Source organism: Cygnus atratus, chromosome 6 (genome assembly GCF_013377495.2).
Source record: "Cygnus atratus isolate AKBS03 ecotype Queensland, Australia chromosome 6, CAtr_DNAZoo_HiC_assembly, whole genome shotgun sequence".
NCBI classification, from domain to species: Eukaryota; Metazoa; Chordata; class Aves; order Anseriformes; family Anatidae; genus Cygnus; species Cygnus atratus.
Genome location: NC_066367.1, coordinates 14,965,030 through 14,989,487, shown reverse-complemented (window position 1 = coordinate 14,989,487; position 24,458 = coordinate 14,965,030). Strand labels below are relative to the sequence as shown.

Genomic DNA, 24,458 nt, shown 5'->3' with positions numbered 1-24,458 from the left:
AGAAACCAGTTTTACCTGGATTTGTTCATGACAAAGACATTTAGTCAGTTGGGCACTAGTGATCATAGAGTTAAAACTGCAGGAACAGGATAGGATGAGAACTGAAGACCTAAGTCTCATTTTGCAAGTTATAGCAATCCTGCTTTCCTCAGGCAGAAGACTCCCAAGAACAGTTGTGAAAGAGATGATGTTTATTATGCATTTTTTTAGTCTTTTTTATATAACCATTTATAATATCAATGTATACTTTATGACTGGCATGGTTTGGGACTTTAATACTGCCTGTCCATTTGTAATCATTGACATAACATATAGGGTGCTAAAACACCATGCACCCAGTAAATTAAAGGAGAAAGTAGGAGAAAAAGGGATACCTCTTTAGTTCCTGGGAGGGCTAAGTGACAGAAAAAAGCTAATATGGAGAACTGGAACATATTTTCAGGATTGAGAAAAGAGTGAGAAATGACTACGAATGTCACATGCATTATCCACAAAGGGCATCCTCATTAGGATGCTGGCAGTGTTTCCCTGTTCATACCCAAATTCTGTGTTTTAAACTTAACTGAAGCTGACAGTTTATTAGTTCATTTATCTTAATGTTAATATGCAGAAAAGAAAGTGTAATACTATAAAGTCATTCCTAGTCATTTTGCTTCATCTTGTTGAAATAATTAGCAGAACTACAGTTTAAATAAGCAGGGGTATTAATTGAAAAAAAAAAAAAAAAGAAAAAAAAAAGAATTCACTGCAACTCAAAAAACAGATCTGACAGTGGTCAAGAAATTAATTAGTGCCAGGAAGTACATTAAAAAGTTGAACAAATTATCATTTTAATTTACTGCCAATATGATTCAGTGCAAATTTCAAAACTGTTAGTCTAGTAGCTTAGTCACTGTCCTCGGGGGTGTTTAAGGAAAAGTTGGACATGGTGCTTAGGGACATGGTTTAGTGGGTGATATTGGTGGTAGGGGTAGGGTTGGAACAGATGATCTTGGAGGTCTTTCCAACCTTAATGATTCTATGAATTTCAATGTAGATCCAAGAAGTTCACTCTCTAAATAATTAGAAATTGAGGAGCTTCTTTCATTGTACCAACAAACAATTGTATCTGATGACAGGGTAATGGAAATATTTTTGAAAATTAGAAATAAATACCAAGAAATCATGATTTCCATGACTGACCATCTAAAGCATCAGACTTCTACAGGTTGAACATGTTCTCGGACTGGCACTTTGGAAGTTATGCGTTTCATTGAAAGTACAGATTCTAAATGTCTAAGTAACAAAACATGGAACTGTGTGTCCTAGTGTAGCTGCTTGAGCTTATTAATCAGGTTTCATAAATTTATTCTAAATTGTACTGAATAGCCCCACATGTTGGACCAGAAATTCTACTCTCTCTATTAATTTCAAACCCACCAACTTCAAATGGGCTGAATATAATAGTGTGCGGCCACTGTAATCCATCAAAATTCACAAAGCTAAAACAAAATCCCCCAGTAAATTCAAACTGGGTTACAGTGAGAGGAGATTGAAAAGCATTTAGTCTGTGATTGAGTAACTTCTAAAGAAACATGGTATACCATCACATGTTCAAAAAACATGGAGAAAAGAAATGCAATAGAAGAGCAAATGGTCCAGAAAACAGGTCCCAGCAGATCAAGATTCTTTCTAATGTTGACATTGAAAATCTGGCTGTATATGAGTATTATTGCAGAAGTTTACAATTTACTTCCAGAGATCTTTCTCCAGAACTAAATTTACAATACAAATTTTATGATAACTAAATCCAAATGAGTATCCTCTGAGAAGAAATCCTTTATGAGAATGAAAAAGTGTATGTTTCTCCTTTCACTTTTTACTAAATTAAAAAATTGAAAATTCTTTAATATCAAGCATATTGGAGCACCTACAGAAAATAATGAACTGAAAGCCAAAAGGATCAGCCGACTTACATTCAATAATGTATTTGTTTAGCGATGTACTGATCACATAGATAAGTAAAATCATGTAATTCTACCATGTAAATCAGTCCTTACCAGTCTGTAAATATACACTATGCAAAAATTTGTTGTGATATTGATGTATTCTTATAACTGTAGAGTTTTGTAAAAATATAAATGAAGTAAAGTATAGCTCTGTTATTTACGGTGGCATCATTTACTGTGGCAGAACCTCTTGGAAGCAGAACATCTCTGGCTGGATTCACAGTCCACCTATTTAAAAGTTATTTTTAGGATCTCTAAGTGATAATAGCTATGTCTACAGAAACACACAGAAGACTCATGTTTAAGGGCTATATGTAGTGTTCTCTATGCTATACAAACAAGCCTCCTTTAATAGCTGAGAAAAAACTCTAGCACTTGCTCATTTTGTTCTTACATATCTTGGTATTTGTGATATGTCAGTTATGATCCTTACTCTTTCAGCTGGTGAAATTTTCATCAGGAAGTACATTAAGAAGAAGAAAAAAAAAAAAAAAGTAAGAATTCCGTGGTGCTTCTGGACCTTTACTTTATTATTTTGGGACTTTCCATATATCTCATTTTTTAATGCTTAACGAAGATATGACTATGCTGTGCCACATTACACAACAGAAATCCCACAGGCAGTAGTGGTCAGACTGGCAGTAGAGTGTGACTCTGCAATGGGGTTTTAACCCACTGTTAGACAAAGATAACCTACCTCAAGAGGGGCAGCTCTGAGGTTTTGCTGAAGAACTATCTTGTCAGAGACTTTGTCCACACACTCCAACACTGTGCCTCATAAAAGCACAACCTCACTAAGAAAACTATTTGGCATCTTCCAAACAGTACTTCTTTACACCACAGCAGATTTCTCTAAGCTCTAAATATCCATTACTTGCTCCAGTGCCAAGAGTTTTTCCTGTAATTTGAACTCTTAAAATAGACTCCATAGAGAAGGCCTGGAGTTTTTACTATTTTTAAACATTGGAATTATGTCTGAATGCCAGAAGATGACTTACCTCCAGTCATCTTTGGTTAAATTTGCCAGAATGTTCATCTCTTCTTCTTGCATGAGTCTATAAGCAGCACTTACATGATGATTTTCAAGAACAGAACGATCATTGTACAATATTGCAACATCTGACCTAGTGTTAAAAGACAGAAAAAAAAAAAAAAGGCATGATTTTCAACAACATCCCAATGATAGCACTGGAGAAGGTAGGATATTATTCTCTATGAGAACTATTGAGTATATATACATATATATATATGTATATGTATATTCAACAATGTTTATTTTTTCTGTCAAATACTGATAAGTTTTCCGTACTAAATGTATAACAATTTATCATTATTACCATCATATATATTGTTTGTAGGAAAGTCATAGTTTTAAATGGATAACATTCTATTTATCTTATAAAACTGTGACAAAAAAAATACCGTGAGGCAAACCTAGAGCTTCTTGACAGTAGACTGGATCATAGAGCAACAGAAATGCTCTAATTAGGCTACTCAGAAAAACTCTTTGGCAATACAACCATTTAAAATGCAATGCATTCATGAGAGAGGGCCTACAAATAGAATGGATATTAGGAAGTTACCACCTCTATTCTGAGAATGAAGTGCTTTGGCTCATGCTGCTCATAATCAGAAAGAACTGTAAATATTAAAATGTTTTAAAACTTCAATTTCATATGTTATAAAAGGATGCCATATTTTGTCAGAAAAACATCCCAAACTTGAGCGTCATAACAAAGGAATAGCAGAAATGCAAAGCTGAATTTTTGATTGCGTATAAGTGTTTTCTAAAGCCAGACTGTTACCTTAAAAGTTATCACCATCAACCATATCCTTTCTTTCCTAATTAGAGCCTAACTTAAAATACCAACATTACATACAGATTCTTCAGGAATTTTGATGTGGTACAGATTTATCAGATTTCAGACTTCAATAATTCTTGGGGAACTTGTTGTCTTAAGACCTTTACCCAACTTGTTAGGCCTCTTTGGGTCTCCCTTCTCTGCTATACGTCTCTTCTGATAAAATTGTTCCCGAGTACCTCTGTTTGGTCAACTGAACAGTCTGTACTAGAAGAGAAGTGCATTGATTTAGCAGTGCAGCTATGATGATATTAATAAGGTTCAATCCCTTGTTCTAATGAGTATATATTTGGTGTAACCACCCACATGTATGATAAGGTACCAGGAAACCTGAAAAATTAAAATAGGACTAGAAAGTTTACTTAGAAGGAACAAACCATATCCTACCTAAATGATGAATATGTTTATGTCCATAATTCATGGGAAGAATAATGATTTGCCAATCACATACATTTCTGAAGCACACTTTGGCCCACTTAGCTAATTATGTCAAATTTTAATCAGTATTGGTATTTTATATGACTATGACAGCCATTTCCTCAGCATTTTGCAGGCAAAAGAAACCTGAAATCATGCCCTGGGATGTCACATCAGGGCCAATTCTACTAAGAGCATAGAATGAGCCCCGTGACAAAACAAATACCTGCTTGTAAGTATGTCCAAGCAAAAGTCAAACAGCATAATTCATTTTTCCACTTTTGCAATACTTCAGAGCAAAATATTAAAGACAAAAATAGAATAGTGAAATAAACTTGTAACTACAAAATGAAGTTTATTTTTAGAGAGACTATGCTGAGGAAGAAAAGAATTATGCCTTTACTTTAGCTGCAGATCTATATTTTTTTGATTATTGAAGGGCATATCCCAGGGCCTAAGTACGTTCTGGATTTAATTTAACCTTAAGCCTTGGGCCTTTTCTGTATAGGTGAGTGCAAGGATACTTCTGTTCAAAGTAGTAATATTTCTTGACAATAGAGATGTTTTGTTAGAATATGCCAGTGTTTTACTGTATTTATTTATATATGTATTTATTTATTTATTTATTTTGAAGAGCGTGTAAAGTGGATTGCAACTGAGGATACTGAAAACAAAGTACAGTCTAGAGTGTGCAAACAATAAACGATAAGACACTTAGTACTAGGGTTATTATCAGGTATACCACTTATCACCTACTAAAGGACTGGTCAGTGATTTTTCTTTGATAGGCTGAAAATATTTTAAGTTATATGCTGTTGTTCTGGACCAGAGGATATGACATGCTATGCCTACATCAGAATGCAGTTATCTGACTTTCAAACTGGATTTCTTTATCATAACTACTGCAGATCCTGTCATAACATGCTAGGAGAGGACCCTTGGTATGGATTTATAAAACTGTGCTTGAAGTTTTCTCCCTGCATATTCAATTCATAAAATCAGGAATGGCCTAGCTACCTCATGGCAGTATCAGTAACAGGAATGAAACAGTTCAGATGAATCAACAGCAAACTCGAGACATGATACTTTAGGGACCACTTTGCTTACCTTGTCTGAATATGAAAATTATTTGTGGTCCCAGTATGTTCATAATCATGGATGGCAGCTGCAAATATCATTGCTAAAATTTCCAGTTCTGTGAGCCAGTGCTAGTAAATGAAAAACAAATCTTAGTCATAATTTCTATAACAGCCGAATTCAGATAACTGCAGTACTGGAAGTATTTTGCACTACCTTCAACTAAATTAAACTTCACACTTTTCTGATTTCAGTTGACTATAGATTCATAACACCTAAGTATTATATAATAAAATAAGTCCTTGTGCTTATTAGGATTTATCTAAGACCAAGTTAAATACTTTATGATCACAAGCAAAGTAAATATTGGCAGCCAAAATACATAAGAAGTTATTAAGAAAATTACATGGTATATTTCGCAGCTGTTTTGAGTAGAAAGAATCTAATCTGCTAGACACTATCTGGCACTTGCCAAATTATGGTAAATTCATCTAAAAACTTGATACAAAATTAAGGTTATAATTTATCTTTTAGTGAAAAATATAAAAAGTTCACAATACTTTTCTAGGTAAAACATCAGCATTAACTATTTTTCACCTGTACTATAGTACAGAAATTAGGCCCACGGGAGATTTTTTCAGTTCTAAATTATATTGTGCTTTGTGTTATCGTATCATTCAGCTAACTAGAAATGTAAAAATGTGGTGCACAAAGCTGGTATACAGTTACACAGAACAAAGGGCAAGAAGGTTCATCTTCTATACAAAATAATACAGACCCTAGAGTTTTATGCACTTTTATACATCTTGCTAATTGAGAATGTCCTGTATTGATCTTCTTGTGAAATCATCTTTGTTATTTTTTCTTTCAAGTTCTATTTTATTACTGAGAAACCAAGCTCAAGGAGAAAATGTACTCCATCTAAAAATTGGGGTAGAAGCATCGTATGAAAATTAACCCTGCAATCATAGGACTGGTTAAGTCAAATGCCAGTTAAGCATTTTCACATATATTTCAGACTTTTTTCAGTGTAGAAGTAAGCTTCTGTACTATAAGATCTAAGAATGATCTTCATCCTTATGCACTCATATAGGCACATATATGTATATGAATGCATATGAGATGTATAAGATGCCAGATGTTGTACTAATTTTTGAAAGAAGAAAGAAAAACATCAAAATTCCTAAGTTGTGTGAGAACAATGAAATAGGTCATTCAGACACCAAATAAGATAGCTGAGGAACAAGTAGTGCTGGCTGTTGGTGAAGCTGTATAGATTTAAAAAGGTCACAATGGAGGAATGAGAATGTACTGTAAGCAGTTCTAAAAATGGAAAAGATGACCTTCATAGTATTGTGTGTCATAAGAAATCGGGCCATGACTGCTCCTGGCTTTCACAATGTTTTCAACATACCAAACAGAATAGAAACCCAGAAATTATTAGTAACTGAAGCTAAACATAAACATTTTCTTTCAGATGCCTTTTCAAAGCTCTTTTTTTTTTAAGTTGCTAGATAGTTCATTTATAAGTCAAGAGTGCTTCTTAAAAACGGTATCTATAGATTATACAGAATTTTCATACCATATTATACGAAGGCAAGTATTCTAGACACTGTAGCAGTACAGTCAAAATTCAGATTAGTATTAAAATCTACAAATCAGAGAACTATTTAGCTAAAGGATTCCTAAGGAAGCAGGAGAAAGCTCTTAGAGAGAAAATTAAGAATTGTTTCTTCAAAGAGAGAGGGAAAAGCAGTCTCTTGTATCTGGAAGTCTGACAGACTACAAAGAGCTGGAATCTACTTCCCTCCTGGAAGATACTGTGTGATGCAGGTGTAACAACTCTTGGAAAAAATCTCTTCTGTTGAAAAATGTTTTGCAGTACTATAAATTTCTTATAACTAAATAGATGCATTTCAACTTTTCATGAACTCTGGTTCAAACTATTTTTTTTAAACAACAGTGGATTAAAAAATGAGTAAGAACAGGAGTCTGACAATACACTTGTTGACAGTAAAGACATTTTTTTCCTTTCATTTGAGCAATACAGGTACGTGGGAGGAGAAAAGGGATGGTGGGAAGATGATCGATGACTCAAAAGTTCTTTACAAGATGTATTCCCTGAGACTTGGATTCTTGAATCTTTATAAAGATGAAGACTTCATAAATGCTAGCTTGAGATATATATTTTAGTTGTATCATCTGGGATTTAAACTCTTGGGGAGGTTAATAGATTGTCTGCCATCTGTGATATCTAACTTTCTAACACACATCTGAAGTGTCTGAATCTTTTTTCTTAAGATAGACAGCCAATATCTTCTGGAAAATATAATGAACATTTTATTTCTTTAAATGAGACTCTGAAAATGTGCTATTCTTCACTGAAATCTTTTTACAGGCTTGTGGAAAAGGATAAGTTCTGAACAGCCAAGCATTTTGGCAAATGCCAAAATATGGCTGTATTCCAGGTGCCCATAAAAGATACAAAATGTATGACCTCCTCAAGAGGAGTCATAAAAAGGATTTTCTAAAACCTTTTTCTAACATTTGCTTCTGTATGTCTTTCAGAACTCAACAAGCATGACAGCAATTCTTTGCAAGATTTGGTAGTCAGTACCAGTTCTGAAAAGATACAGTAAAAGCACAAGAATTTGAAATCATACACCAGTCTGCAAAACTCACAGAAATTTGTTATACAATTGCATCAAACTGATGTGAGTATCATCCAAATCCAAGAATTCATTAGATGATATAGCAGAATTAAAACAGCTACTGCAAGTAGCAATAAAAAGCTACTGCAAGCCAATGCAGTAATCTGAAAAAAAAAATAGTTTGAGAAGCCAACTTCAAATCATTACTGAGTAAGGTTCAGTAAAGGTGTAATCAACCAGGCAACAGGAAAGAAAGGGAAAAAAAAAACGTTAAGCAGAACATTTGAGCATGATACTGATGAGTTCTCAGACTGCAAATGACATTTGGGACAGAAATACTTTGCAAGCTGCAGAATCACTAGGCCTTCTTTCAAACACTGATTTCTATAAACAGTTCTTCTGCCTGGCAAATTGCATCTGTTTGAAGGCACTCTTGACTAAGTGTCGTCCTAGTTAGATAACTTTCCAAGAACTTTCCAATATCATAATTCAGCAATTCAAATGTGAATATTTAAAAACTGGCCTAATTTTATAGGAATATCTTGTACAGGCACTGCAAGATTAATGATCTCCTACAGCACAGTAACAGCAAAGTTTATACTTTTCTAAAAATATTTGTCTAAATCACATCAAAGTGTAGTTACAAGGTTAAGTTGCCAGTTGGAGAGACCTTTCTCATTCTCGTGTGCACCTGGTGAAATAGCAGATATTCAAATACAAAACAGATTCCTTCATTCAGCGTTCAGAGACACCTAAAGCGTGTTGCAAAGTTGTTTAGTCAATGGATAAACATCCCAAATTGAGTGGGATAGCTCATAAAATTCAAACCTTGTCCTGGCATCACAAAGAAAATCTGGGACACTACTGCCTTTTTTGAAGGGGGTAGGAACACAGGCCAAGGGGATGTTTATAATCTGTGAAGAACAAAGGGATTTTTCTCCCTTTTAAGCTGTTTATCCTGCAACATGTCTCACATGACTTCATGCTTGCACTTGATCTCACAGTAGAAGACAAGTCTAGGATAGGAACCATGATTCCTTCAAGATTTTTTATTAAAATATGTTTTCTGTAGGTGAACATCTTATACAACTGTAGTTTGGAGTCAGAGAGTCGTCCAGCCTATTCTTCAGTCTCATGTAGAAGTCTTTCTCAAGAAAATTTTTCAAGGTTGAAGAGAATCTTGGCTGGTGAAGACTACAGACTTCACTCTATAAGTAGCACTTCTATTAATACGTAGCTTGAAAACCTTCATGCTTAGAAGTAAAAAGCTTCCTTTATGCTATAGAATTCTTGCAATGCCTAGGAATTTCTTGCCTCTGCTGAAGCCAATGGCAAAGCTTTCAGTGAGAAAAGGCTGAACATAAGTGAATGATTTTCATTTATTGTCTATATACTGGAGCACAAACACTTAAACTCAGCCTGAAAATTTTTCTTTCTAAAGGTTTAATGGAAGCTTTTTTGTGCTTTTTTTTGTGCATTTTTTAATGGAATGCTTTTTGTGGCTATGCAAATAGAAATCAGATGCTATCACTTTCCACATTCTTTTTGTTTTTGTTTTGCTTTGTTGTTGTTTTTTTGTTTGTTTTTAAGAAAAAATTGTCATATCCATAGTGAAGACAAATCATCAAAAGAACATAACAGAAATGTCCATTTTCTTTCAGTCAACATTTACTTTTTTTGAGCAAATTGATAGTGAAGAACCTCGCACTACTCGTATGAAGTGAAAGATAAGTGCTTAGAGTAAAAATGCTTGCACCGATTCACTTCAGATTCCCAAATAATTACTAAAGAATATTGAGATATTGCTGTAATGCAAAACAATATAGGCACATACAGTATGTAAAGGCAGTCCTAAATAAGGTTATAAACTTAAAGAAAAAGCAGCTGCAGAGTGTTTGAGTAAGGCTGCACTGATTCAATATACTTTTCAATGGCCAAGACCTCAGCAAATACTAAAGTTTCCTTGCCTGATCACACCTCCCAGGCTCCAATGTGGAAGCAAAAATTCTCACATTCCCACTCCTACAAATGTACCTCTTTCAGTATGATACACAATGCACAAGCCCAGGCAATGAAAAATGAAAACGGTTTAAGATTTTTTTTTCCCTTTTTTCTTCTGCATCAGGAGATTTCCAAGCTGGAAAAACTGTTAAAATGACATGAAGTTCACAGTCTGAACGGTAGTTTGGAATCTCTCTGCATAATTTTTGAGGGAGCTTTTTACTGAAAACACACATACACATTTATCCAAAACATCAGAGACTCTGCAAAAAGAAGTAAATTGAACTTCATACTATTTCTTACCATGATACCAGTGTGAATCATTATGTAATGCACAGTTTGAGTAACATCAGCTGCATGGATCAAATTGTGATATGGATTTTTGTATTTGCTATAACCAACCTCAAGAGCTTCAGCAAATGTAATAAGATTGGGAACAGGGATCTGGAGGAGGGAAGCAAAAATTAAAATAAATATTTTTTCCTGCAACAGATGCAAAGTTAATCATGTAATAAATAAACCACAATAAGTACATCATAGAATTTAGTTAATAAATAAGAAAAGAATAATTTAAAATGTAAAGGTCTAAAATCTAATATGCTTCTGGAAGTCTTCATCCAATTCTTGTAGATGTTACATCCTACTACATACACCATGCACAGCAGGTGGTTAATGTACAAGAGACTTTAGACCTATCAATCAAATAGTTTTTTTAGAGGTTTCTGTCTGTATGCATGGATTGCTCATATAAGAAAGGTATAACAGATAGCAGCCAAACAATAAGATTATTTCTTTTTCTTCATCAGCATTACATTGCCTGAGACAAGTTTTCCTTGAATCTGATAGTCTTCATTCCCTCCCTCCTGCTTCCTCCAAGCAATGTATGAAGTGCAAGTACTATCTACCACCATTTTTCCCCATATAACTTTCCTTAAGATTTTTTAAATTATTATTTAAGACTTTTATTTAAATATTTTTTATTATTATTATTTAAAAGCCGTGCAAGGTAAACAGTGGGATTGAGAATGGGTTTAAGCCCACCGAGCCAATAACATTGTGTACTTTCTGACTGTGCTGTTAATGGTGGCCCTGATGTGGTTCTGACTTCAAGCACCCAGAGCACTCCTGAAAAAAGGTAAGTTTGTGTTATTGGTTAAGTCATTACTCAAACCAACTTCAAAATGTGCCAGCCTCTTCAAAGGGTGCAAAATTTTGCTGTGGAGAGGTTTTGAACTCTATTAAGACTTTAGTTCAGTACTATCATAGTGATAAATTTGACACTTGACCCGGTTTTTAATCTCAGCCTTTCAAATCTGGTTATAAATATTCCATATCGTATTGCAACACCCTGCAAACACTATCTAAAAGCAGCCTTCTCTATATGTATCATCGAAGTTGGTTTGGAGAGGAAGGTTCAGCTGAAACCTCTGAACAGTTTTGACCAACACACTATGAACTAGGCTATGAATAGAGTATGTAGGACTAACTACAGTTTTCTGCCTTATTAGGAATCTTTCTTCCATCTATTTAATCTGTTTAATGCTTAAGGCATTTAACTGCTCAATAGCAACATCCCATCCCAAACTGACTTGACATGGGTCTACATAGCATTCGATTTCTTGGGCTGCAGAAACATTTGCCTGCTCTGGGTGAAGTTTCATTCAGTGGAACTATTGGCATATTATGATCTTCCAATTGCCAAATTCTACAAAATTCTGCACTGCATTGTATAATAAAATACCATTTCAAATATATCCTGGCTTTCTTATATTTTAAATTTGACATACTTATTTTTGTATACGTATTTTTATTAGTAAATAGTTTCTGACCTTGAAACGGCTCAAAAGGTCGTATCGAGTAAACAGCTCATACATCATAAATTTCAGACTGTGCTCTCCACTTGCTTCATTTAGGGCAAATACGTCAAAAGACCATTTATCAACATCCTGTAAATGAGGGGGGAAAAAAATGAAGTTTCTATCTGTTTAAATAATTTTCCAGCTCATCACTGGAAAAAATATTTAGATATTTTGTGGTTTTGGAGTTTTTGTTGTTGTTTTTTTTGGGGGGGGGGGGGATCAATTTTTTTTTTTTTATTGTGCAAGTCTTTTGAACTCTTCCTGTTGATAACACATTGATGATAATTTCAATATTAATGATGAAAATAGTTGTGATGATTATGAATAAAATACTCATAACATGACCTATGCAACTTTCTATGCTTCAAATCAAAAGCCTTAATCTTTTACATTTAACAATCTGAGTAAAAATTTTCTGTAGAACCTGATGAAGCTAATGTGAATGTCTGTCCTTGAAATATGCTATTATGCAAGGTCATTAATATAGCCATATAGCAATTTGTGAATAATACACTACTTTCAGACTGTTAGGAAAAAACATGAGGTACCACATCCCTTCTCAGAACATATTGTTCTATATTGCATACGAAGCCATAGGAACTTGACATAGCCATAGGAATCTCAAATAAGAGATTGACTTTTAGGTAAACTACAGTGATGCCTTTTAATTCACAGAAATACTATACTTGTTCCATAAGCTGCAGCTTCTTTTGTTAGCTCTGTCCCAATACTACTTCCCCTTTTTCTTTCCAAAAAGGAAAAAAATGCTGCTGAGACACTGATTACCATACTAGTGGGAGCTGATACAATCATGGCTTCGACATTTTTATAAAAATTTCTATATGATTTTGTCCTAATGCTCTAATAACATTGTTAAATTAAATCACAACTAAACAGTGAAACAATAAACAGAACCATATGTTATTTGTGAATTTGTAACTATTAAAGTTCTCTGTTTTCTTTGTTCAGTTCTGCAGTAGTAAATATGGCTAGGGTATGTTCAGTAGAAAAAATGCATTAATTTCACCCTAAAAGACACTAAAAATAAGTACTAATACATTCAAATTCCACAACAATTAAACTTTTTTCACCTTAAATGTTACAATCACTTCTGCTGGGTAAGCCAAACCAACCATGCTAGAAGTTCTACGGTACATCCTAAAAGAAGAAATAAAATATTCAGCCATAGAATTCCATTAAAAAATTATCTTTCATAATCTGTGAAACAACAATAAGCTATTTGAGGATCTGATCCCAAAGATGACACAAGTCTTTTTATGAACTTCCGAGAAAAACTCTTCTCCTGGGGTATTACTGTTTTATGTTCATGCAGTCTTTGGTACATTTTCATATAGAAATTTCCAAGCTATAATGTTTATCCCCAGAATTTTCCAAAATCCAGAAGATTTCATTACAAAAGTAGAGGTCTCATCTGGATTTCTGTATATAAAAATACAAAGATTATAGAAGTTGAACCTAAAATCCATCTCAAAGATTTGCTTCAGGCTTCTCCCACCATTTTATAGGATCTTCAACAACAAACAGACACTGTGGTTAAATGCAATGCTTGCTGTAATGAAAAAATAGCTCTCACCTTTCTACAAAAATCCCAGCCTGTACAGCATGCACAATGCTTCGGAATTTGGGCTTTTCTTCAGGTCTCCTCTTCACTATTCCCATTTCCCTCGTGAATGTAGAGGCTAACCAGTCCCGTACTTCCAGCGGGACAGAATCTGACTGGATGTCAGAGAGCTCATCCTCAGTGTCCAAAAGCCTCCTAAAAATTAATAAAAGGTAACTGAGAAGATGGCAGATTGAAGCAAAAGGTGTATGGACATGTGAACAGCTAACAAAACTTAATTTAACAGGAGCAGAGGTTGTCTATAAAATTAACTTAGTACATCTTCAAATGTTTCTCTGGCAGACATACTTAGGCCTCCAGGAAGGCAGGCACAGCAGGTGTCTTCCTTTCTTCCCCTGTTCATGTTCCAGTAGGTAAAAAATGCTCAAATGCAAGATATTCAAGGAAAGGCAAGAGAAGGATTTTCCACTGAGACATTAACAGCTTTGGTGGATTGAAGTGTAATAATGAGTTATAAAGTCCCAAGGAGAGGTTTATAAGAGTGACTGACACAAATGCCTCTAGAAAGGGTGGGCTGATGCAATAACAAAGAATACCAGTGACCCATATGATCTATCTTCTAAAATGGTACCAAAAAAGTTTTCACACTTACATGCAAAGAAAACTATATTACCTAACAACACTATGGCAAATTAGTTTCAATGAACACCCTGTATACATGTCCATTGCATTATTCCAGTGCAATAAAAGTATTAATGAGTATGAATTCCTTCTGTTTTGAGATTGATATTCCTGTTGAAGGAAGGGTAACAAAATCATAACAGTAAAGATATTATGCAAGATTAGATTACAAGTCAGCTGTCAAAGTTTTTAATTGTTTAAAAATATAGAAAAGCTATGTATACCTTTTGCAGAATGAAAAAAGTAACTTCACTTAAACAGAACTGGAGATCAATTTATTTAGAAGAAACACGTAACTAAATATTCTCCTAAAACAGTCTCAATTCTTCAATTCTACATTTCTATGAACATACCAGTAGTAGGAAAACTGCTTTTTTCTTGTTATTACCTGCCCATATCACTCATCTGCTGGGGTTTTCTGAGAACCAAAGTGCTTATTTATTCTGATAATAAGTTTTCCTTCATTAAGTTATGCAAGAAACTTCAGTCAGGATGATATGAACACAAGTAAAGCATGCCACCCTTTAAAAATATTTTATTAAAAATAGCACCAATTGAATTGCAGACATTATTTGATTATGTAGATCTATTTCTCTGGTGATGTCTTTCTGAAACTACTTGAGTCTCCATGAATTGGACACAAAGCAATGGTGGACAAGGTATATTTAAGTGTGATTTGCTTATATATAACTCCATTGATTCTTCCTCCTATCTGTACACTTTCATATATTTTTAACAGCTCTTTCACACTTTTTGATTTCTTTGTTTCCCTTCATCACCATTTTCAAATCCTTGCCTAATCCAGGTCATTTCTGGCATATAGAAGAATCGAGCAAAAACATGGGTGATGGAGTCCACATGTACATCTAATCCTGAGGGATTATAGGACAATGCCTAGTAGGAAGCATGACACCAGATGTGTCATACAAATTATTTGTGAACAATGAAACATAGGACTTGTAGGACTTGACAACTCGGATTAAAAAAAAAATTAAAATACATAAAATTCTCCCAACATCAACCATGCTTACTGAAAGAAGAACAGGAATATTCTTATTTCTTACAGACATAAAATTGTTAGACTACAAGTGTCTTCAACACAGGGTGCAGGAGGAGCAGAATGGACAAGAATTATGAGGTTTTTCTGGCAGTGGGAAACTCGCGAGAAGTCAGTAATTAAAGTTGGAGGAGCAGGACTTCTGCAGAAGAAAGTATTTGGGTAAATTATCTTGCAAAACTGAACCCAGTCTAAGACTGCCAATAGGTCAAAAGCTATAGATTGATTTTATTCCACCAATTTAAAACTATGTTATAGTCCACTTAAATCCCTACTAGTCTAATGCTGATATTAAATATCCCTGGAGAAATCAGTACATTTTTATTTCTGATGAATACTTGGCATTTGATGTATTTGTAATATAATCAGGAATAAACATTATAATCCCTAAAACAGTTTTATAACTATCCAAAATGCTACTCAAATGACATGAAATTATTCCAGCAATAAAAGGACCACTGTCAGTAGTCTATCTCAGAGCCCACTGCATGAAGAACTCTACACAAATTTGCTATAGTCTGGTGCAGAACCAAATTCATGGGACCAAGACCTGAACTTTGCAGATATTAGCCACTGGAGTAAGAATTAAGGATAGCAAGACACACTGCAGTTTCTCTAACTTTTTTAACCATTCATTTGTAAAGCAGGAGGACTATTCAGCCTGTACATGATAGCAATGAAGTTACTTTATGAAGACAGAACAGAGAAACCAGAATTTGAAAAAGTGTTGAACCAAGATCTTTTGCTCAGTTTCCTGAACACTCCAGGAATTTTCATGACACCACTCCTTTCTGATGAGAGGTGACTGAACAATGTTTTATGTGAAAGACAGATTAAGTGTTTCTGGTTCCTACTCAAATTAGTAGGAAAGCAACCGTAACACAGAATTACATTGTAAGCACAATCCTTTGTAAATATCAGCTCTTACAGATACCTCAGATCAGAACACCTTCAACATATAACCTCAATAAGTCTTCCAGAAGAATTAGTTATTTTCAGAAGCCTAACTGAGACAACTTTTAAGGAGAGGAAACAAGGGCTAGTAACTGTCTATTTTTTACATCTTCCTGACCTTTTGAATTATACGATTCATATTGGGGAAAGTTACACATGGCATATGCATTGCTAGAAATGGCCTTTGAATAAATTAACTAATGACTGCCATTATTCAATAATTACAGAGACAGGGTCCATCTATGGATCCACACAGCTGAATAAATGGATGGTTAGATGGATCTATAATTTGATGGTAATTTTGTTTAGAAAAGGGTTTTTTTATATATTGCACTATGCATAGTACGCTTAATTATCACAAATTGTTAGAATCCAATATTGAATTAATTTTATAGTTCATTACTTTTGTCCACTTCTATTCATCTATCTATACCTTGATTAAAAAAATATGGTATTTCCATTACATTTCCATGGGTGTGTATATATATATGTATACATATGCTGTCTTGTGGATTCTGTGAAATATATCTTTAGTTGTTCACCTTTTATTTACTGATTATGAAAACACTTCTTTGAAATTACCCAAATTTATACCTTAAGATGTAAAAATCTGAAATAGTTTTATCAGTTCTTGTATATAATACATACTTGTAAACAATACATGTATAAATTTTACTAAAAGTAACACACAGAACCTTCAGCAGAAGCATCAAAACTCACACATATTAACGAGAAGTATTAATAGTATTTTACCACTTACACTAGAGCAGTAGCTAAAATTTGTTTTTTTTTGTTTTTTTTTTTTTCATCCCCCTTGAATTATATTTTCATTTTGATGAGCCACCATTTATTATTATTTTGCTTTTTAACATGGATCTCGTTTTAATGTTGAGCTACTTTTAATCTTGGTTGCTAGCTGCTATTCTATACATGCAAATCACTAGAATGAACTAAGTAGATGACAGAGCCCCTTCTACATGCCTGTCCGTCTTGCTGTTCCTGTTGGTCAGAACTTAACTGAAAAAAAGGCTGGCTCCCAGCAGATGTATTATGATGTCACTCTGGTGCAACCACTGAGTATTATCACATCATCATTGCTTTGAAAAAAATTCTACAATGCAACATTTTCTACAATTACTGGGGGGGGGGGGGGGGAGGGAAGTAATAATCAGAAATGTATATTAAGAACATTTTTATTCCTGAGCATTTATACTACTGGTCTTTTAATGTATATCTACTTAGAATGCACAGCTTTTAAAAGCTTCAGTAAAATCAGTGAACCAATAGGAAGTTATTGGTGCTTGGGTTTTGCCTAGTGAATGTTATTACTGTCTAGATAAAAGGAAAATATATTTACATAATTTTGCATTCTATAATTCTATTATGTAGACTTCCTGCTCCAACCTGCTACTTCATGGATCACAGGTGAATAGGTAAATTATTTGGGATTATTCGGAATGCCTTTACAAAGACAAACATTGTTAAACCACTAAACTTCATGCCAAATGTTACAGAGGTATTTTTTTTAACATTTTGCAATATAAAACTTTACATAGATTCAAAAATGCCATCAGAAAAAATAATGAATAAAATAACAAGTGTCAAGAAGAAAAATTGTACCAATATGAATCCCATTCAACTGGGAAGCATGAACTCCAATAACCCAGTTTAATTAAATATATATAAATATACCAAGGCACATGATTTAGCTTTTTCTTCCCTAAAACTAAACAAAACTTTAAAATGCTAACAAACAAACAAAGAAGCTTTAACAGCGTGGTCCACAGAAAGTACTTTTTCTTCAACAAAAATTCAGAACTGCAGGGTTACATACAATTATTTTGCCCATATATCATTAGCCTATTAAGTAGATGCAATATGTGGAAGAGAGATGCGTAGGAAGGAGAGGGGGAGGCTTAGGTTATTTAATTCTATTCATTCCATGATTGGAGCTCCCATTGACAGTAGTGGGAATATGGTAAAGTATGGTCCATGGCATTTCAGCTTAGCAATCAATTAATGCTGCAGTCATAGTAACTAATAACCTGATCTTCTTGTCATAGTACTCTGTTTTTCTGTCAAGAATAATTCTTCAAAATTCAAGTAGTGATAATTTCTAGCTCACTTTTCATTTAATCAGAATTTTAAATATGGTAATGGACTAGTCAGAAATACATTTCTTTTCCCCTAGGAATACATATCTGATATATTGTGGAGGGGAAGAAAGAATAGCAAATGAAAAAAAAATATTAGATAATCGCTACAGGGAAAAAAAAAATCATCAGTGCCAATCAGTCATTCTGCCTAACAGAGATGGTGAAAGATTTGAAATAACGCAATGATGCATTTATGGGGGCCAGAGGAAGAATTAACTCTTCATCATTTAGCCAATCAATCAAGCTGATGACCAACTCCTTAACAGTAAATTCATCAAAGTCCTATCTTATTTTTGGAAAGTCCAAAAACAGAATTCACATTTTCATCAATTAATTGTGTTGTAGTTTCTCACTATCTTCCTGAAAGAACATGAATCAATATATTTAGTTTCTATTTACATCCTCTATCTTCCCTTACAATTTCCACTTACTTCCAGTAAAAAAAAAAATCTCTTGACTTCCACTGAAGATAATGAATTGCAAAAATTATTTTTTAGTGTATAAAGGCCTTTATAAAGAAACAGTGCATTAACAAACATGTCACACTCTTAAAATTTAGCACATTCTCAGAAGAATTGTCCTCAGATAAAGATCAATTAATTACAATAAACACTCAAGACTCTGGATGAAATACAATTATTACAACAGCAGATAACTGATGGGGGAAGGGCCATTGTTACTGGAAACATTCACTTATTGACATGTGCTGCCTCTCAACTACCTTTTCTATTCAGAAATACAGACCTACATACCAAAGGCCATCAACAATCTTAAGATTCAGGTCAGGATTATTTTTTTTTTTTCCCAGGAGTATATCTGTAAACTGATATATTTTCCCATTTTTATTCAGTTGCTTTAACATGGTATTCTGGAAGCTCTATAGGGTAGGAACTACTGAGAGCCATGATTCTCAAATAAATTAATAGTAATAACTTTGAGATAGAAAAAATCAATAACTTTTGAAAAGGGATGCAGCCTATTTATTAAACATCCTAAATGAAATGAACTGCAGAATTGCAGTCAGAATTTAACAGATTTTCAGTAACTTCAGGTTTTTTGTTTGTTTTTAAATAATTTTGATGCTATTTTAAACTTTCCTTTTAGAATAGCCTTTGGCTTAGTACAAAAGATTTTGAAGGTCTATCTTAAACTTCTATACAGGTGAAATACACTGAATTAATCTCAATACAACAAGCTTTTTCTGAACGATTTCTCAGTATCATTTATGGATTCGCTTAATGGATGAACTGAATGATTTTCTTCAAATGATACATTTATTACTGACAAAGCAACTTCAGCAAAGAACATTTAAGCATGGGTTCAATATGGAGGACAGCAATACACACTCATAGCAAGCTTGTCTGATTGTGAATATTTAAGATTGAGATTTAACTTCATGTCATATAATTGTCATGCTTAATAATTGCCAATTCTGATCTCTCCTCCACTAAGTCATCTCAGAGAGGGCTCAAAGTCCATATTTTTCATCTGGCAAATAATTACCAAATCGAGTATCCCATTCCTCTTGTTTAATCTTTGTATCATTAGGAAGATTATTTTCTTTAAACTTTCCCTGATTTTTTTAAAAACAGTTAATTTTGAGGGGAAATATTGTCTAGCTCCTCAATGATGACAACTGAACTAAAATAAATTATTACATCATTGACTGAGTGTCCTAATGCACTGAGAATGAAACACAGTTACCTTCATGTGTAAATGAACAAATCTGTCTTTTCCAGTACATAGATTGGGAATACACACTTTTAAAAAATTGAGCAACCTAAATCTCTTTGATGTAATAGAATTTCACTCTCTCAGTCCTTGAACATGCAAAGGTTTGCCGGTGGGAATGTCTCCAGTGATGACCCTGAATAGATAACAGTGTCTTGATTAGTACATCTTCCATAAGCAAAGCCTTATAATCAGTGAAACATGATTCACAAAGTCAACTGTATTTTGTACACTATGTGCAAGTGGGACCTGAATGCAAATAGCCCTGTAACATTAAGCAACCAACTCCTGCTGTGAGATGCTAAGCTATGCAGCAGCTATTCCATGCTGAGTTAGTGGTAATTTAGAGCTTTGCAACACCGATACAAAATATAGCTTGTGAAAATAAAATGACAAAGAAATGTAAAAATAAAAATAAAAATAAAAATAAAGCCTTAACTGAGTTTTGTTATTGTTTAAATTTTCTTAAAATACAGAGAAGCTGCTAAATCTAGATTGATGGCCATAAGAAAGATAAGAAAGTGAAAGAGAAGGCACAAGGGTACCAGATTAGTATACCAGTTAATTATTTTTTGGAGATATTAATTATTAGTCTCAGACAGATCTGCTGCCATGGACTCAATTTGTTGCAGTACTGAGAACCTTGAAATCACCAGGCAACAGCATTCTTCTGCTCATAAATATAATTAAAGTTGTGTACTGGAAGTTGCCTAAAAATAGGCTACATTGATCATTCCTCACCCTGGGATCTCTGGGAATCAGGGCAGAATTTCATTTAGTTGGTAAACTTCATTCTATTACACAGAGCTCTGTGAGCACCAGCATCTAGCCAAATTGTTGCTCCTTTCTTTTTCCTTAGACTCCATGTGACAAAGATACACGTGCATGTTCCTATCACAAATACTTCTGTGGTGCACTCTTTAGGGTCATGCCAGCATTTGGTGATATGAAATGATGTTAACTCTAACTCTTGTAAGTGACACAATCCCAATTTAAAGCATTTCCCTTTTGTCCTCAATTTGAAGATTTGTTTGTCCATGCTTGATGTCTGGTGACAGCAGAAATACTTGGTGCATTAATAGAGCAGTGAACTGAAATTCAGTATGGTCCAAGATGTTTATTATAACAGCAGTCACAAAGATTGGGTTTAAAGACCTCCTTTTTCACTAATATTGTACATATCAGAATGTGTACATTTTTTAGTAAGAGCTTTTTCTCAAGGACTCTGTTCAGCATTATAGTATCACTGAAATACCTTCAGTATTTCCAAATCTCTCATGCAAACAGATGACACATATTGTTATAACACCACTTACCCTTAATGAGATTTCCTTTCTCTTTCAAGAATGTGGCAATAACTTGTATTTGTTATTTTTTTCTTGTGGAATCAAACAAAGATGTTCAAAGCAATTGCTAGCTATATACAACAGATCTAATTCATATATTACTGAAATATGGTCTACTTTCAAAAAAGTTTTCAGAAGGTTAAAGCCTTCTAAAAGGGCATTATACAGTCTAAAACAAAGTAATATCTAGATGTGGAATTGAAATGGCACAGATAAATATCTTCCTGAAATCAAGTCTATTTGATAAAATATTAAAGCACTTTAAAAACCTAAAATAAGACCATGATTGGAACAAAATATTCTGACTTTATCCAGAACAACTTAAAAATGTTCACCACAAGAAGTTTACATTTTAAGGTTTTATTGGCTCTCAAATGCATTTTTTTTTAAATCTTGTAATTTCCATCCACATTTTATCTGATTTATTTTCTTCTCACTTAGCATGAATAAAGCACTATGTTTACAAGGAATGGAACAGCTGTCCTGACTGAATTATCAGCCTGTATTTATTTCCTGTTTGACTCCAAAAATCCTTCTTCCACTACCTTGAGCCAAGTGTCAGGTACTAACAGAGACAATTCTGCAAGACTTGTCAGAATTATTTATAACACCTATTGAGTAAGTTTGAACGTCTTCCACAGAGGAGATCTACCGAGGGGCTGGAACTGGGAGATGTTCACTGATTATTCTCAGCTGACAACAAACCTCGTCTTCAGTGACTGAAGTGCTAGTTTTCTTTCAAGGAAGCATTTAGTGTGGCTCACATTTACTCTGTACTGAGAGATGCAACAGTCCTAAAAAGCGCCCATTAAAGAAGCTTGTTAATTAACATGGGGACACAGTTAATTAAGCTCAGAGGAAAGTGGCACTTATATACGTATGATTTCTCTGTGCTTTCCAACTTCCCATCACCTCAGAACCCTTCACGCAGCATATTGACAATCACTGCCCCAAACCAATTTTTCATAATTTTGGAACATTATTCCTACTGTCTGGCTAGTTTCTAAGGAACAGCTTAGAAGCCAGACAGTTCTGAGAGTTCTGCTCACAGAACTCCATAAATAAAACCTGATGTGTTATTTCTCTGCCTTTTCCACAACCCATCTGCCTATATTTTTAGAAAGAGCTTGTATGGATAAGCTTTTTTAAAAACTAAGTATACCTACTATTTTATTCTCAGATTAAAGGCTACAGTGCAGAGCAACAGACAGAAGGCAAATAAGAGGACCTGAGAAAGATACCTCTTATTTGGCTAAAGGGTTTGAATTCTGTAGCCCATTTCCAGCTGCTGTTTGCATGCTAAATAAGATTCAAGGTGCTGACAGTTTACACATTTGATTGTACTTGCATGTGCACACACAACAAAATGCATCAAATCTCAAATAAAGTAACAGGAAAAAACGGATCTCTCCTAGTGTAAGTTGCCTGTCTAAAACAGCAGAAGGTCCGTCAAGAGAAAGGGGGTGGGATGACTGGTCCACCTGTGACTGAGCAACCTCTGACTGCAGCCAAAGTTTGCATCCTAATTCTCCTTTCATTGAGTTGTGAAGCTCCTAATAAGAGGATGCATTCCTGTATTTTACCTCTCTATTCCAGGCCTTGAAGCCTGCAGAGATGCTTCCAGATGAGAAGTATTCCCTGCAATAAATTTTATTATGCTGTTAAATAGGTTGTAAATCATAACGTAAGGGATGCATTAGATGGCAAACTTTCTCTTCGTTACTGTTCCTAATCTGATTGTAGAGATATTTAGAACTTTCTCTCAGCTGATATTGAGGTCTGACTCCCAGAAAGGTGGAGAAGAGAACGTGACAGACAGGATCCAGTTTTAGGTGGCTGGTTGAAGATGAGATCAATTCATCAGGACAAAACTCAGGGCTGAAGTATGGGCAAATAAAAAGCAGGGGTATTTTCATGCAAGTTGAAGGTACTCTGTATTGAACTTTTGGTCCTAATCCTGCAATACTTTGTACAATCAGACATCATTGCATTTTCTATTGTATAAGTCAAGTCTCAGGAACTATTATATCCCATGAAGTATGCAACTTTCTTCTGGGATCTAGTTAATAGAAGTAATCAGTACTCAGACAGTTTTCTCACTGCTCTGCTAGGTGTATAAATTGTTATTGCTGTATGCTGTTGCAATTACTTTTATCAATACAACAATCCATGTGTGAGAAAACTTGCAGAAACCAGTTGAACTTTGCAACATATAGAAGTACATATTCAGGCTCAGCCGGAACAGGTCATTCTATTTATGATCTAAACTATTATTTCTAATCTTCTAGTGGGTACGGTTAACCCAGTTCCAGACTCCTGACTGCAGTTGCTCTACGCAGGACAAAGAACCTCTATTCTTTGGGAGAAAAAAGGACAAATATAACCACACAAGCTCACCCCAGCCTCAATCGCCATTTGACTTGATACACTGCTTCTCTTCCTTAAGAATTAGTTTCCCAGAAGCTGGAGAAATTTTTTCTCCAAGTTTTTCTTTAAATGTTTTAACACAGATTTAGAGTACAGAATACTGCTTGTGGTATTTAAAGCATGATTACCTTTGCAGTTTGCCATTCAAAAGAGCTTACTATGAAAGAATCACTGGAGACTACAGTTTCACTCTGCCACATAATAAGTGTCTTAATTTATAAATTGTTTTTAATGAGGAAGAGAAAAAAATTGAAACAATTTTATAGATAATATTTTGCTACTAAGAGGTGGAAGCTCAGTCTGTATTCCTAGCATAAATTTAAAACAAAGGCCACCAGATCCAAACAGTGCATCATTCTAAGTCTGAATATAATGGAGACTGCATTACTCCAGACTGAAAACAAACTGAAACACTATAAACAAAAATGAAGAATAAGGGGTATAAAATGCAAAACACAATAAATAAGAATAAATGTTGAAAAATGAGTTTCATTAAAGTTATTTCATTCTTAAATATTACTCATAGTATAGGTAACGTGCTTTATATGTCTACATATATCTCAAAAATATAGGTATAGGTATGCAAGGAGTTATACAAACTGTATGCTTAATGTATATTGGTATTGTGAATGATACCAAAATTTGATAGGTTTATGAGCTCGGTTTGAG

At 34.2% G+C, this 24,458-nt stretch overlaps 1 protein-coding gene across 1 annotated transcript in view; it reads right to left on the bottom strand.

The window, feature by feature from the left end:
- PDE1A (phosphodiesterase 1A) overlaps positions 1-24,458 on the bottom strand; it is a 153,847-nt gene that overhangs the window by 32,147 nt on the left and 97,242 nt on the right. The window contains exons 3-8 of the mRNA XM_050711700.1: positions 13,450-13,632; positions 12,947-13,013; positions 11,826-11,942; positions 10,300-10,440; positions 5,375-5,475; positions 2,987-3,112 (exon numbers count right to left, since the gene is read on the bottom strand). Coding sequence (XP_050567657.1) covers positions 2,987-3,112; positions 5,375-5,475; positions 10,300-10,440; positions 11,826-11,942; positions 12,947-13,013; positions 13,450-13,632 — 735 coding nt within the window. The remainder of the gene's footprint in view (positions 1-2,986; positions 3,113-5,374; positions 5,476-10,299; positions 10,441-11,825; positions 11,943-12,946; positions 13,014-13,449; positions 13,633-24,458) is intronic.